Source organism: Lepisosteus platostomus, chromosome 8 (assembly GCF_059453375.1).
Source record: "Lepisosteus platostomus isolate fLepPlt1 chromosome 8, fLepPlt1.hap1, whole genome shotgun sequence".
NCBI classification, from domain to species: Eukaryota; Metazoa; Chordata; class Actinopteri; order Semionotiformes; family Lepisosteidae; genus Lepisosteus; species Lepisosteus platostomus.
Window position 1 is genome coordinate 52,827,886 of NC_142618.1, and position 17,452 is coordinate 52,845,337.

Sequence of the window (17,452 nt, forward strand, 5' to 3'; positions counted from 1 at the left end):
AAAACAAGGTACCACGAAGGCCACACCTAGCCTCAGAGGATATCACGATAAGTGATGTCTATGAAACCCTCTTCATAAGTCTAATGGCACCCCAGGGGCATCCAATATAACAATTACCTCCTCTGTTTTCGCCAGGTCCCATTAATTATTCAGCACTATAAAACTTCTCCCTCTCAGTAAAACAAATGAAAATATATTTATACATCACTGATGAGAAAAAACGTGTTACACTTGACGAGACATGAATACCCAACATAATACTGTGTATCATGATCAAAAAAGCAACGGCCTGAAACACTGCTCTCATTCAGTATAAAAAAATGGCCAAAATGACACAAAGAGGCCTGCCTTAATAAAATGAGCAACCATTCTAAGATAATGTTAATTTTCACACAGTTTTTTCCTTCCCCTTGTGTAAATATCAACCTTTTGTGGAATCACTAGCACGAGACTTGGGCTGATGAAAGAGACCAACGAGCTGCAGCCTTGGGTGTTTGTGTGTTTCCTACTTTCTGCTCGGTCTTATGTGCCAGTAACAACATCTCTACACAAGGTTTGACCATTGTAAAACTCTATTTCAGGATCTGTTTTTTCTTTATCAAAAGTGCTTCCAAATACCCCAATTTTGGCTGGTTTAGTTTTCAGAACACTTAACAAGGGATGAAAGCACAAAGAAATATGTGTCAAACGTAAACTTTCTACAGATGTTTGTAAGGACATTCTTATCTTTTTTAATTATACACAGTTCCCCAGTAAGATTTTTTCTACCTGACTTGTGGGGCATCCAAGAGGGAAGGACATATTTGTCCATCCAGATACCCATTTCGTAACTGCTTCTTTCAATACATGATCACAGGGGAACTGGAGCCTATCCTGGCAAGCAAAGGACACGAGACAGGGCACACCCGATGGGACACCAGTCGGACATATTTCTAATATCTGCTCACTGAGCTTTTCCGGATCAATACACAATACGATCCTAAATGAACACTGGAGATTTACATTCGGCTTTGTGCGTTACTGTGTGAAAGAGTTAAAAGACCAATTTTGTTGTTTGTGGATTGAAATGTCTTCTTCTAGCTCCCAACAGATTTGAGAACTTCAAGCCCCCTCCCACCCCCCCAAAAAAACAAGCAAAACAAAACAAGCGTTAAGTTCTTTTTAAATTTAAGTTACCCTTAATAGTGAAGACTACTGAAGTAACAGTGAAGGGGGTGGGGGAATTTCTGACAATGACAAGGAACAGTGAAGCTGTGAAAGAAGTGGAAGAAAGCACACACAGCAGTAAGTATGCTGTCAAATAAATCACAGAAATGGAACATTCCTAACATTTCAAGAGGAGAAGCAAAGATCCCCAAATCTGTCTCGAGGTTTGGACTGGTGCCACCTGTATCAATACAACAGGTCATATTTAACATGTTCCACACATCCTGGTATGCTGGGCCCTGAATCTCAGTCGCTTCCACAATCCATTTTTTAATTTAAACTGGATATGTATGAATAAGTCTCATCTTGTGCTGTTCAAGTGTTTCAAAGCATTTATTATGGAGTGAAATTCAAAAGAAAATTGTAAAATGAATGGGTAATATGGAAATTAATTGCTTAATAAGTATGGCAATTATTTATTTAATGCTAGTGCAATTATTTTACCAGCAGTGAAATCCTGGATCCTACTATGGGACATAAATGCAACTAACAGGCTTCATTGCAAGACCAATATACAAATATATATATATAAGAAAATCTGTGAATTATTGTGCCAGCTAAAAAAAACATTAAAAATATAATGATTATTCAATTATGCTGATCAAATATACAAAATTCAGCTATACAAAATAAATAACACAAAAATACAGACTGGTATTTTCAACCTGTTTTTAGACCACTCATAATCAGTACTTCACAGTTTTTAGTACAATTAAAAGGCACTTGAGATGCTTGTCCAAGATTTAAGCACATATTCATAAATAAAAGCAGAGCTTATAGAAGGGAAGGAGAGAGGAACAAGGTGTCATTTTGGGGGCAAACATACTTGCTAGGAGAAGAACTCAAATGCCAGACTTTTTCATTCCACTGCATTTCATTCCTCAACTCCTGCAGTCATGACAACCAAGGCCTCGTTCGCTTTGAGGGCTTTGAATTTCTCTCATTTCAGCGCTGTTCATGGTGCCTATGTACAGAAACTGAGTTGGTACCTAAAACGAGACCTAGTCCCTCTGTCCTAGAACTTACACCTCACCAAGTCTTTACTCAAAGGCACTTTCTCAGTTTTCTGTCCATTTGTTGTTTAATCACATGAACGAGTCCCTGAAATCTGGCCTGGTTTCCATGGGCATAAAGACCGCTGCTATCACAACCACTATACGCTAAAACCTGCCCTGCGCCTCCAAGTACTTAATGACTACCATCTCATTTCCAATGAGTCTTTTCTCACAAAAATCCTGCAGAGGAAGGTGTCATTTGCCACAGTACAGAAACCTAGAAAATATAAGAACTTTACAAATGGAGGGTCAAGAAACCATCTTGGATGTGGATATGCGAACGCCCAACCATAGCCACGTACCTGATGAGGACACACTGGTTTTCAAGGCGCTTCCACAGGCTGCGGTAACACTCGTTGGCGACAGCGAAGATGTGGGGAGAGATTTCCCCCAGGCGGTGTCTGCTGTAGAGCTCCACTGCGGGGTGGTCATACAGGTTTGGAATGAACTGGTAAGGGTTCACTGCTGCCAGGATAGAGCCTATGTACGTCTGAAAAAAAAAACACACACACATTAGATGCTGCCTCTATATACTGTATATATATCAAACTGTCTTACTACCAAGTACCATGGAGTGACGCCACAAACTGTTTCCAACAACCCAGTGATTTACCAAAGAGTGGCTAAGATATATTTGGCTGAAACACACCAATACGATTTAACAAGCACAAAGCTGAGGTTTAGCGCCGAGCTCAACTTTGTACTTTATCCATCGAGTCTATGCGTTCCCTGAGGGAATGATTTGACACTGTGAGTTATTGAAGGCTTGCACAAAAGTGCCTCCCCCAGAGCTGTGGGAAACAAAAAGACTAGAAAGCCAATGTTCCCCCTCAGACATACCTGTCAAGACATCCACTGTTTTAGCGAGGAAAGGCAAAAGCCAGACATGACAAAATTTGATCATGTTTGGTAATGAGCCCCACTCTTTTTTGATAAGATTGTTTTTCTCCCAAATTTTGAAAACTATCAATCTAAGCTTTCCTTGGTTCTTATTACCTTTCTTTTATAAAATAAGACCGCGGGGACAAAGGAAGGAGACAGGAGGAAGAGATGGAAAACAGGAATTCCAGAACTGTATGAAGTAAACATTCTGAAGAGACCCTACTCTTCTCTGCTCCTTGCAACATGGAACTTGTTCACATTTAGTTTTTTACTTAACAAACAAAGCATGAAAAAAACAACTTGTGTCTGTAGCAAAACTTTCATGTAGGAGTAGAAAGTACGTTACATATTTACTGTATAATGGGAAATATTTAGTCTTCAAATTATTTAAACCAACTAATGTAAGGCCTTTCTCACCAAGAATATCATAAACTAAAACACTGAAATATTTCGTTTTTACTATTTTTTTCTTAGAACACATCCAGCACCTAATGTTCAGTTGTGGCTTTTTGCTCCCTCACTCTTTTTTTTAATTTGTTGTGTTAGTGGCAGAGGAATACATGGACCTTATAACAATAGAGCAAAAAATTAGTGCTTTAACTTTTGACCTCCCACTCTGGCCCGTATCTGTCCTTACTCAGATGTCGTGCCTATGGGCTGAAATAAAAAAAAAGAATCTCTCAGGTACAGCATGTCTGGATGATATATGGTAACAGAAATTCACGTTTATATTCTTTATACTAATAACACAAAACTTACTAGCTCAAATGTTAACAAAGACATTTTTTATTCCTTAAAAGTACCTTACATTCCAAGATACTCTTTAGGTCTAATAGCTCTTGGCTTATTGTACAACTCTGGTACAATGAATCACTTAAAACACTTTTGGAATTGAGCTACCACAGCCAGAAAACTCTGCATCCATTTTTCTCGAGACAAAGTTTATATTCTTCACAGAGCTTCTGTGCATAATCTTGGTATTGAACACAGCTTCCCTTGCTCCACATACAGGTCAACGTGACCAGAATAAAGTCTTCCTTATACTGTTTCTCTGCTGATTTCATTATCTGAATATACGTGTGCTGCTTCAGGGCATGTCTTAACTTTTCAATCTGCTAGAACTGGAACGGACTGAATAATTAAGCTTTGCCGTAATCAGAAACAATCGTAAACATAGCCAACTCTAAAGTCATGGCTGCTTCTATAATTAAGGTACTTAAGCCGAACATCTTTATTAAACTGGTAACAGTGGATAAAGAGAGATTCAAATAAAAATACAGCAAAAGGAAATCAAGAGCTTATTGCAGTGCTGGTTAGGCCAAATAACCAATGTACCATTTGACAGAGCTAATCATTGTTAAAAGTCAGATGGGAGTGTGAAAGTAGGGCCAGAGCCTGAAACTCAATACTGCCTTATTAAATATACTATATTATACTATATATGTATTTATTTTGAAAAAATAATTTCTTTAGAAAACAATTATGTAAAAACCTATCTTTGAAAATGATTAACTGAGAAAAGCAACTGTAGAAACAGTGGAGATCTGCTCTCACAATTAAATATCTTCAGGTATTTCCAACCTGCACTGAACACTCTTAAGAAACTCTTAAGAAAGCCATGAAACAGGAATCTGTAAATTATGAAGTGATACAACTAACCGCAGATAATTAAACCGATTTCTAAAGCACTCAGGATTTGATCTGAAACTTTATACATGCATAACATACTGCCATGTAGGTAATACAGTTCCCTACATAGTATAGTATGCTTGTTAGCTGCCTCAAACAACTGTATTTCCAATCAGCTTTCCTTCAGGCCTTCAGCATGTAACTAAACATGATCTCATAACCAAATACATTCGACTGTGAGCTTGGAAACCATTTGTATGCTTGGAGCTTTCCACTGCCACATTTCTCACAGTCATTTATAACTACCAGTGTGGAGAACTTACATTTCTCATCATCATTTATTACAACTACTAGTGGAGAGAACGCACGGGCCTCACAATCATTTATTACAACTACTAGTGTGGAGAACTCATGTTCCTCACAATAATTTATCATTACTACTAGTGCAGAGGATGCATAGGTCTCAAAACCATTTATTCTCCAAGTCAAAGCAAATCAATGATGGGTTGAATGCAGAAAAGCAGGTCTGCTTTCAGTCTTAATGTGGTTATGTTTTTAATAGACAAAGCTGAATTCATCCTTTCCCACACTTGAAATCCTTTTTTCCAAAACACAATAGAGCTGGAACTTCTTTTATTAAACAAAAACTGCTAATTAGGGTTTTTAGATTTTTTTACAATGTTCACAAAAGAAGAGATAGCAAAATGCAGTGTTCATAAGTTCATATAACCAAATTTAAAACAGATTAAATTGTATTCACAATTATTCACAACCAATTTTCAGAGAAACTCTACGAACGCCCAATCAGATGAAATATTTCAAAATGATATTTTTTCTTTAATTACAGTTCTTCAGTTCTACAAAGTCAGTTCAGATCAAAGCCAGGATGAACCAATTCTGTAGAATGAAATACTTTATTTCACAGCAAACTCTTTTCAACTATGACAAGGAAAGGAAAGCATGATCAGTCAGCATCAGTAAATTCTAGAGCTGTAGCTGTTGATACTTACTGAAAAACGTTAATTCACATCAGGATCATTACATGACAATGATGCTAATGATGATGATAATGATGACAAACTCTCAAACATAAAACTTTTTTTCTAGCTAACCAGACGCGATTCTACAGATTGTACGCAAGCTTAGCTCCTTAAACAACAAATGTGTTACAAACCCTTCATCTGGATAACCAGGGCTGCCTCAGTATGCTAACACACTGGAGGAACACGATGAGCACAGAGGTTCTCCTGAGTGTGGCTGTTCTTCTGGGAGGCCTGTAGAGCCCTGTGTCTTACAGCACCCTTCCACATAAATCTTACAAAGCTGCTGAAGGAAGCAGTGGGCTCTGTGCAAGCTTTGCCCTGAGCAGGCTCTGATCATCTTACCATCTGTGTACACAGCCATGTGATGCTATCTACTGGGCCGCTATGAAAAAAACGTGAAAAAATGAAAGCAACTTTGCAGATGTAACTGGAGTTAAGGATCAGAAGCCGTCAAACACACACATTACAATCTAAGTAAACACTGTCCTGTAAATACAGAGCACATGTCATCACGGGGTGCCTTTGATCAGATTTTATTTTGTTAAATCTCATTAAAAGGTCTTAGTCTACCCATTTGAAGGCAGACATTTTTCATTTTGTGTTGTTTCTTAACATGCACAAAAGATCACAGATACTGTTGCAGGACAGGCTTTTTGTGACTGAAAAACAGCACTACAGAGGATGTATTCTGGGCTTTTGTTCAGCACACAGCAGATGTAAACCATTACATACACACTGGGCCCAATTAGTGCAGTTTAAAACTCTCACAGCTAACCTGATGATTGATCTATAGAGGGCATTCCAAAGAACATCAGCTAGCTACTAAATGGTTGAAAAGAAACAAAAGCAGGCATCTAACATATGTCCCTGCTGCTGCTCTCTCTTTTTGTTTTAAAACCTTGCAATCACAAGATATAGAAATAACAAAGGCAATGTTTTGAACCAGACATATCTTCTATTGCTACTAACACTACTAAAACAGGGTCAGTGTAAAGTTGTTAAAATATGCAGCTTTAACACATTGGGAAAAATCTATACCAATATTTTTCTTATTTACGTAATTAATTAGTTTTTGTCAAGTTTAAAACCCACATTTACTTATTTCAACCATTCAAACAACCCCAAAATTCTGTTTGCTTAAACAGAGAACCTTTTGCTGGAACGCAAAGGTTACTTTGAAGTCCACAACCAAACATTATCTGACAGGTTCAGAGAATGTAAAGTAACTTATTTGAATGGCAGTTGAAATGCCAAACATTTACATACCTGACTTTAAAAGATACAGTATCTGTGTAACACAATGTCAATGAATTGGCACAAAACTTGAAATAATAATAATAATAAAACTAATATTCTGATAATCACAAGACTTAAGATAAAACTGTACAACTGAATGCAAAAGGCAAAAATACAATGTTAACAAAACAGTTGTTAACGCATTTAGCTGGTACAAACACAAATGCAAACTAAAACTGGGATACAGTTCTAGGAAAAAGTTCTATAATCAATCTTTGTTATCTGATGTTGGTAAAATCTGCACATTTGGTCTTTTTCAATGTTGTTTTATTTTTCCCCGATTTAAAACATTGTTGGGTTTTGGATCTGAATCAGGTTTCACCCATGGGATATATACTATATTACAAGATAATTGTGTTTTTTGATCACCGTCACTGGACTTTGTGTTCCTAACCCCTGTTAGTGCTTAACCTTGCAGAGAAGATATAAGCTGTCTTTACTATAAAAAAGATGAAAAGATGCAAGTGAGCAATAATTGTATACAGTACATGCCATTAGAACTACAGAACTAACAATAGTTTCCACTTATTGCTCCTGGAGTATATTACAGTTCTTAAATCTGTTACAGAATAGCAGTACATCAAAACAGAAACACCATCAGCAAGAAAAGCAAAAAACCTTAATAAATTAGTGGGGTCAACACTCTCTTTACATACAGTGTAATGCAACAAATAGAAATAACATGGAATAGCTGTTTTAGTTACTGTACGTGTAACACAGGAAATCTAACAAAAAGCTATCTCATCATGGTCCCATTGGTTCATCAAAATGTTTGCAAAATACTGTAAAAGGAAAAATCAACCTAATTATTTATAATTTGCTTGAATATCCAGAAATTTAGACTTCTTAAGTCTGTAAACTTTTCCAATAAATTTCTATAGTAATACAGTAATTCATCACTTAACCTACAAGATGATATGCTCCATGTACACTGGATATTACAATGGAGCCAGTGTACAACATGTGCCCTGCAATTATCAAAATTTATCATGGATAATTCATCCTAATTTATCTGGCCACTGCCTATGCCAGAAGCAATTGTATTTTTGTAGAATTCAACATTTCTTCTTGGTCATTAAGCTTTAAAACACAGCAATTTTCTAATCTTGTCACTACAGACACCCTACGTCAAAAACTCATTTCCCATGTTAAAATGTGTTACATACGTGCTCCTCATTTGCATCTAAATTATTTCAATGTGGTCAGCGAACAAGTCAAAATGTATTTGGAGAGGTGTGACAGCATATGGGGAAATGACAGGGGGCCCAGAAAATTTGCCAATTTAAGGTATGTTAGCGTACCACAAAAACCCGTGAAAAAGAAAAATCCCCAAACTAAACTATTTCAAAAGGTGTAATTCTTCACAAATGAACTACAGTACATTGCGCACCAGTTCGAAGAAAGGCTTTTCAACCTTCCACAAGACCGCTGCTTCTCATATTATGTCACTGTTAGTTCTTCTGCCAAATTCCTGACTTGAACCAAAAAGTGGCCTTTAAGAATTCTGAGAAAATTCCTTCTTGATACTTAAGTTGAGGTATACAAGGAGCTCACCGTGGTACCTAGAATCTAAAAGCTGTCCTCACTTTGCTAGAAAGCTTTCATTTCTAACATTACATTCTAAAAGCTTTGTTTTTTTATATTATTATTAAGTCTTCAGTTCTGCTAAAACTAGGGCTGGCTTGGGCTTCAGTATTTCCTTTTAAATCATATATGATTATATTAATCATATAAATAGAATATAGAATTATATAAAATCTTAAGACAGGAAGTACTTTCAAAATGCATAAATACTTTCTCATATGAAATCTGATTTCTCACCAATATTTGTTCAAGATTTTAACAGGAGAGATAAAGACTAACTAAAGTCTAACGAGCTACTGTTGACTGGGACCTTATTTTTTTGAAAAACTGCATTATCTTAGCAGCTGTTTTGTGTCATTAGTCATTAGATAGAACAATGCCAAGACAGTATGAAAACAGTGATTCAACATGCAGCCCTTGCCGAATAACATAATACATTTGTTAATAAATTATTATAAAATAATAAAAAAAAATAGTTTTACTAATTCCCACCATAAGAAACAGTTTACTTACAGCAATGTAAACTTTAAATTAGGCAGCTTAGGAAACTAGCTATCCATTTTCTAATTATGCCATCAAACCTAAAATCCCCTAAAATGCCTTAGATGTTACAAGATAATATGTAATGTGAAAGGTTTATTTTCTCCTGCTGGCAAATCTAACAACTCAGCAGGAGTAAATCAAAGACAGATAGCAGTGGTTCATGGCAGGTTATCCATTTTTATTTTTAGAATCACATCCTGTGGAAAAAAAAGGAGATGTGAAATCCCGCTGCAGAAAATCCAGTTCTTCAAGAATGTCTTTAAACATTCACTTCACGGAAAATACACAGAAGACTGCCGCAAGGAAGACTCCGTTTGTATATTCATGTGCTGTGTTCTGGAAGTCTGCAATATAGCATAAACGAATAGATTCAGAGGATATTTTCCTTCTCTCAGTAGAACAGTAACATCCATCTGACTCCAATCACCAACTGGACAAAATCCATGCATAATAATGCTTATCCAAATATAGGCCATGGACAGGACTTGCTAGCTATGATTAAGGAGTGCATGCAAATGGAAAGTTTTCACTGTGGCTCCATGTACATTGGAATAAATTACGTTTCTCCTTAAAGGAAAAACAAGTGTATTAAAATAACCTGGTCATGCCCTTATTTAAGAGAAGGGTAAGCATGAAACTCAGGGACTAATCAAACAATCAATTAAATTAATTGAGCAGCTATTTGTACCTTTATGTGTTTCAAATTCATTCAGAATTTTGAGAGTACATATTATTCTGGAGTAAAAAGAACCCTGAAGCGTTTATTTTAAAAATGAGAATTTGTATGTATTAAATAAGTACAGAAGTGACAAGGAGTCTAAGCCTTTCCTCTGAAATTTGCCCTGCGTCTTCCTAGTTGTGTTTTTTTTGCCTACCTCTCTAAGAAATAACAAGAATAAGAGTCCCTGCCAAATAAGAACACTGAGGAGAGGGCGCCGTCCGTGAATCAGTAACAGAAGTAAATCCAGTGAGGGTCTTGAAAGGCATAATACACAGAGCTGGCACAATGCACGATGTAGGAGGCAAGATGGCCATCTGGAAAACTACCAAATTGCGCCCAGGCCTGTGCCAAGTTGTGTTGTTGGCTTGGGACCTGCAGGGAGGGTAAGTGTCATTTTACTATCAGTGCACAGTGTTATTATACGAGCAAGCACTTGTGGTGTTTGGCGCATCTCTCTGCAGCACTGGCTTCTCCTCGAAGCCCGAGTGGAGAGCACAATTCCAGCGGAGCTGGAATCAGAACTCAAGGGGCTGCAGGAGCCCTGCAACGGCAATTTAAGATTCAGAGGAAGAAGAGAGTGGGATCTACGGTAAAGGTGGGACGGGAATGGGGCTTTTCGGTTTATTGAAATTAAACGTGTGACCCCCCAAAAAAAAAACAATAAACAAGTTTCAAATCGCCAGAAGAGTGGTCATCAGTGTTACCGGAACAATAAAATGTTTATACCCACTTTGCATTCAGATCCGACTCAGAGCAGGCTTGCAGAATGACACCTAATTCAGTGATAATGTGCAAACTAATGGCTCGCATTCTGTAAACACAAACGGCAGAAATTCAAGATGCAAACCGCTGCTTCATACCAGTCTGAAAGTATAACCCTTTGCTATTTCCCGAGGCTTCTCATCACAAAGCAAACTAAACACGGAAAAAAAAGTGCTGGAAAACGGGGAGAGAGAGAAACATAAAAAGCTGAGGGTTTTCCTAATTGCTCGTGTCTGTGTCTGATGTGGAGATGGCTGCTGGAAAGCTATGCGTTCGAACGAGAAGCAGTTCTCTGGTTTGGGGTTGAGGAGCAGAGCTCACAGCTGGTTACAATCAAGGGCAGAGTGAGCAGCTACATTCTCAATTTAACTCCAGAAATAATAAAAAGAAGAAATACTGGTTTTAGTCTGCAAAGATCCTTCTTGGATCCTGTTAGTTTCCAAACACACTGCTGGTGCACCCTGAATAGGTAGCTAGGATGTGCACTTCTGGGAGCAGTGCTGATGACAGACTGCTGTACTCTGTACTTTCACAGTAAGGGGAGCTCCAGAGGTAAACACAGTCAGGAATGTCTTGTATGAGAAACAGAGAAAACAGGCAAAAAGTACCGAATTTATCAGACTCAGGCCTTAAGTGTTGTGGGTCTGTGTTATTACAGCACTTTCACCATCAGTTTTATGAAAACTGGCCCCTGAAAAATCTAATAATTGAGTGCCGGGGATGATTTTGAAACAATTTTAAACAATTCAAGTAAGAAAAAAATATCATGTCTTAATTCATCTGCCTGCACTAAGGTGAACACTCTGTCCTATATGAAACAGTGCACAGTAGGATTACCACTAATTGACAGTAACACCTAATTCTAAATTGATGAGCAAAACAGATGTTAGCTTTTACTTTTAACCAGCTGTGTTCTTTAAAATAATACTGAAAGCAGACACAACATTTAATGCGCACAAACTAAAGTTAATTTTCTAGTTTTAGAAACTTTCCTGATAATGGTGATTTAAAAGAAGAACCATAGTCACAGAACATATGGAAAAAAAACATTTAAGGCCTGATAAGCAAACTAAGTTGTTCTTTAGAAAGTCTGTCTGGAATATCCTTTGCACAAACTATGTAAAACGCAAGCTTTTTAACAGTATTCACTGCAACATATGACCCACTTATCATTAACAGATGCCGTCAAACTATTATTATCAAGTGTGATTGGTCTCTTATGGTAAAAATAATCTATTCAATTTGTTATGTTTGCTACCGGTGTCCTTTCAAATTTTTATTTGAATTCCTTTTACAGATTTGACAAAGGCTAATCTAATAATGTCAAAGGAAATACAGTAATTAGAAATAAGAAGAAAGAAAATTGCTTGTGTAATCTTATGAAAAATTGTCTCAAAATTCTGAAAAACAATCATTTTCATATTCTCCAAAACTGATTACAGATGAAAGAGCACAAATCTGAATGCACCTTGGGAAAGTATTATAGTAGGCTGATACTGTATATCTGCACACATCACAGTATGCAGAAAATAGACTTGTTGTGCAAGGAAATATCCAGCTTTAAGAAATGCAGTGGCTTTTAAAGCTAAAAAAACCATGTGAATGTGTAGGCTTAACATCTCAAAAACATAAAAAAGACATTATTAACTGAAGAGAAGCACTAAAATCACTGAAGTGCTACTCTAATGCTATAGCACTAGCTGCAGATAAGCAATGTGCCTGTATTTGCAGCAGCTGCTGGATTTGCACACATTGAATTGTAATGAATTCTTTGTTTGGACTATGGTCATTTTACACCATTCAGCAATTATGATGAATAATAACTTTTCTGCCCGAGTCTCTGTAAACCTTTTAAATTAAAAGCTTAAGAGCACAAACCATTCACAATCAAAGTCTACGCCACTGTATAACATTAAATGTGCAGTATGGAGAAACATGGGGGCATCAGAGTAGAACAAAATGAGCACATGATTAGTTCTCTGCCTTGTCATGTGAAGTGATGTGATCTACTTCTGTGGAAAAACAAACTGTTGGGCACGGCAGATTTCTTCAATAAGACTTTCTGCCAGGATGAAAACTTTGCTCTGAGAAAGATGTTTGGACTTTCCAGATGAGTGTAGTGAATTCATAAGCAAGCACACAATCAGGGTACAATTCCCTACATAGTGGTGCTTTCTGGCCTGTACCATCGAGTACATAGTGTGTTTCTGCAGTGCAGGAAAGAAAAGCAGGATAAGCGAACTCAAAACAGAGGTATTCCAAATCAAGTTATTGTAATAATGCATTTGTATTTCACTGGGTTGCGAGTCTCCATGTAACAAGTGAACAGCAGACAAGCCACATTCTCAAGCTAGACACAAAGACGACTGGAGGTGCTTTGCTAGAATTTAACTGTTTCACATTAATGTCCCAGACTATGATTCCTACTTAGTAAGTGTCAGCAACTCAGAAGATTGAATGTTTATTTATGTTTCTGTAAAAAGCTTAAATCTGAGTAGAATGCAGCATGCCAGTCTAACCTAACATGAGGAATGTCTTAGAGTATGAAGATTAATTAATGTTCTTATTTAAGCCACTGCAAACACATTTGCCTTAGAAGTGGGAACATCCCAGCTGGCTGCCCAACTTCCCACAGGATCAAGGCATATATAGCGAGCCCAGTAACCAGGATCAGAAAACATTTTTCAAAAACTCCCACTTTCCAAATGAAAATAATGCAAACAGGCAAGAATATTCCCTCCACAACCTATTTCGTTTTGGCTCCGAAACAATGTTCACATTGAAGACAAGCACAAATCCCTTCAGAAAAGTTATTTTAGAGAGATATTTGAATTTGTACATTTGCCATTTCAGCGGTGAAGGCGTTGCGTGCAAGTCAAGAAGAAGCTCTGCTTATAGCACAGGAAGAAGCACTTTGCCCATTTAGAAAAACTACATGGTTATATTTTCCAATGTGTTTAGCTTTTTTTCCATTTCATACAGGAGATAAATTACAACAATATTTACAAATAACATGCATCAGAGGGACCCATACAACCTGTAAATCCCATAAAAAACAACAGAACACCCAAATCTCAAAAATGAGTAAAGTTCCCTTTAAAATTTAGTTTCCAAGTTTCCCATTTAGACTGAAGCAAAAATGTGAACCAGTTTGAATAATGATTAACAATCTCAATAATCTCTGTCCACACAAAGCTGCCTAAATTTATAAGATGCTCAAGTCCTTATTGGCATCTTGTTTAATGATAAAACAGTGAGTATTGTGTTTGTTCATCCTGTGTGGTTTGTATTCTAAATAACAAACAAATAAAAAAACAAAAGTACAAAAGGATAGCAACTTGGAATCACACGCAGATGGGACCACAGGGAGCAGATTCCCAGGGATGATGACACTACATACTAGAAGGCAACAGCATCACAGGAGCCTACGAGCTGATGTACAGTATGCAAGCCACTACAAGAGTATTGTGCTGTGGTGAGAAGATCACTTTTATTGGCCATATACAATTTCTTCCATTAGGAATTTGTCTTTCCGCTTACCCCAGCTTGCTCTCCATGGCACACACAGGCACGGAGAGTGAAGCTTGGGGTCAGAGTGCAGGGTCAGCCATTCATACAGCACCCCTGGAGCAGCTGGGGTTAAGGGCCTTGCACAGTGGCCCAGTGGAGTAGGATTCCTCTGCCAGCTGCGGGATTTGAACCGGCAACCTTCCAGCCACAGTGCCACTGCTGTAGTGTCCCTCAAGGTTTATTCTCATCAACCATAGGAACGGTTCTTATATGCCAGGCTTTACTTTTTCACACCATTATATGGTTCATTATATGGTTTCTTGAGCAGGATTACTATACCTGTGAAGCTATGAGCTGCTGATTCAAGACATGTCATGCAATTTCCTATATACATGGTGTAGTTGCATTATAATCATACAAAAGGCTATTTGACACAGGAGGTGCAGATTCAATGTAATGGTCCATCTCACAGACAGATGGGAACTGGAAATGATGCCTGTATTCACCACCTTTGCAGACGCCTCTTGGGAAGGCAAGGGGCAGCAGTGAAGACGACAGCGAGGTGACAAGCTCAAAGGTGAGACTTACATAGATTTTGTTTTGCCGGTAGCGGAGGAACAGATTGTACATGATGGCCCCATCATGAAGGTCAGCCAGCCCTGCCATGTCCTCCACTCCTTCAGAACTGCTGGAGTGCATAGGCATCACCTTCTGCCGAGTGAGGGTGTTCTGCTTGTAGGTGTAGACCTGGAATTAAAGAACAAAAAACGACTGTCAACAGTGAGGAACACAACTAACTTCACAGGATCCAGGAACACCCCCCTACTCTTTCCAGTGGGATAATAAACCCAGGCTAAGAGCTCACCAAGGGCATCACCATGCTGCACAATTGCTTCTTTCCCCACAGGTCAATTCCCAACTTGCCTCACACCTAATGCCAGCATTACATTACACAGCTTTTCCTAGGATTTTCAGTCGTACATAATCGTAAGAAAATCACAGCGAGTTGTGGAGAGTCGCATGTGCACGCCTGTTACCATCAGTTGTGTAGGGTGACAGCCCCAGCAACTCAGTCATAACGTTATTAATAGCCCCTGTGACTCTCTGCGACTCCCTACGATAACATCAAAGAGACTTGCCATGAGTGAGTGGTATTCCCCTTTCATGGACCACTGTTTAATTAGAACTCAGCGCAACAAGAGAAAACTCTAGCCTCGTCTTTAGCTCAGTGTTAGCCGTTTCAACCTTTTTCATTTCCACCTTGAGTGGATTCTGAAAAAGAACTGAAACAGCAATGTTCTGTGGAAAATTACTGCTGATGTCAAAAATTGTAGACCACCAACTTCGGAAAACTAAGGCAACATGACTGTCCTCTGCATCATGAGTATTTTGGGAGACAAACGATACTTACAAACCATGCTTTATAGAAGCATCACTTTTAAAAAAATGGTATACCTAATTGTGGCTTGCATCAAAGAAATGGAGGGAATGTATATTATACTGTGCTTCTTGTTGGCAGAACATGACAAGAACCACCTCAAACTACACCCTCGGGCCCCAGGAAAAGTGCTGAACCACTGGGAATTGTGTTAAAGTAAAGGCAAAAGAAAGCACATCTGGAGAAGACTGCCCAGCATCAGGACGCCTTGTGACAGTTCCACACTGCCAAGCTAGGAAATTCAACATGCCTTCAGGGCTAGAAAATCTAAAACAACAGAAACAAACTGTGAAACAATTATAAAAAATAATAACACTCCCCCTCCTTCGAAATCTGTTATTTAAGGTATGTGCCTTCGTTCTAAAAATCTTTAAAAAGTCCACGGTATATAAGATTACCCACAAATTAATTATTTTGATTCTAGACTGAAGGAAAATCCACATCTAACATACATACAGATATGAATGCATGAGCAGCTTTCAAATCTACACTAAACATGTACTTGCTGAAATGACAGCAGGGTGAACTTCATATAAAGCAAACTACTGTGACTATGAAATTGCCCGTCATGCCAGTCAAATATAAGAAAAGTCTTGCAGGAAACCCATTTACGACTTTCTTCTCCAAATAAATATACGTTCTTATATAATGTACTAATCGTGTTGAGGAAATTAAGGGAATTTAAGATGGATCTATTAAATGCCAAGTTGAAAGAAGTGTGATCACACACACTGATACAAGATGTTCATGCTCATGTTTTTTCTGACGTCATTTCAGAATTTCCCATTTTCCGATCTTCCATAAAGACTACCCCCAAAAAAAGTTTTGCAGTTAAAATTTTACACTGGCGCTTCAGATAAGAAGCATGCGTGGGCAAAAAAAAGAAACTTTCTCTTAGATCTGGAGTTGTATGCTAATATATGCTTTCTGTTGAGAATAATTGGTCAGATGTATGTCATTAAATGTTTACATAGCAATATACCAGAGCAAATAAGATCCTGTGAATGTTCAAGGCACCTAACAATTATGGTAAGGATATATGTTAAGAAACGTTACTGTGTCTAAATGTCAAACATAGCCATTTGACACCATTAAAAATATAGGGACAACAGGGACAAGATAAGGGTTCACAGTTCCAGGCTTTGGAATGCAACGGTCTTGGAATGTGACTCAACTGTCAGTGGGCCTCTATGTAAATGTGATTTAGTAATTCACTTTTAAAGGGATACTAAAACCCACAAAGAAAATGTAAAACAGACATCACACTATCACTGTTCAGAAGGGAGGTTTATCCAAACAGTATTGTCAGAATTATGTTTCTTGGTATACTTTAGCTTAAAATAGATTTCCTCAGATTCATGAGTTTTTTGTTTCCTTTCCCATCTTCCTCAAACAAACAGATACAAACTGTACTGCATGTTTTAGATGAGGCAGATAACAATTTTCTTTATTGAGAAAGCTGGGAAATGCTTTATAATATAAAACCTTTCTAAAAATGTTTACTCATTATGTCTGCTTTTTGGTTTGTTTAGACTATTAAAGAATAAACCTTAACATGCGAAGAAAGTTTCAGATAATGGAAGGTCAATAACATTTCTCTTTTTCTGCAAAATGACAAAAAACAGATCAATCTTTTTTTTTTAATGATCTGTGTTTTTGAAAACACTGCTTAAAACAAATCACACTACTTGGAAATTAAATAAAACAATCTATGTTTAACTTAAATACATTCAAGTCATTTAAATTATTGGTCCTTTTCTCTTCCACACTACACTTGGCAACA

The 17,452-nt window shown here is 37.6% G+C and overlaps 1 protein-coding gene across 4 annotated transcripts in view; it reads right to left on the reverse strand.

The window, feature by feature from the left end:
- The window catches only part of myo10 (myosin X), a 137,072-nt gene that overhangs the window by 65,535 nt on the left and 54,085 nt on the right, over window positions 1–17,452 (reverse strand). For all 4 annotated transcript variants that reach the window (XM_088643911.1, XM_088643910.1, XM_088643909.1 and 1 more), the window contains exons 3-4: window positions 14,820–14,978; window positions 2,564–2,751 (exon numbers count right to left, since the gene is read on the reverse strand). In XM_088643911.1, coding sequence (XP_088500037.1) covers window positions 2,564–2,751; window positions 14,820–14,978 — 347 coding nt within the window. The remainder of the gene's footprint in view (window positions 1–2,563; window positions 2,752–14,819; window positions 14,979–17,452) is intronic.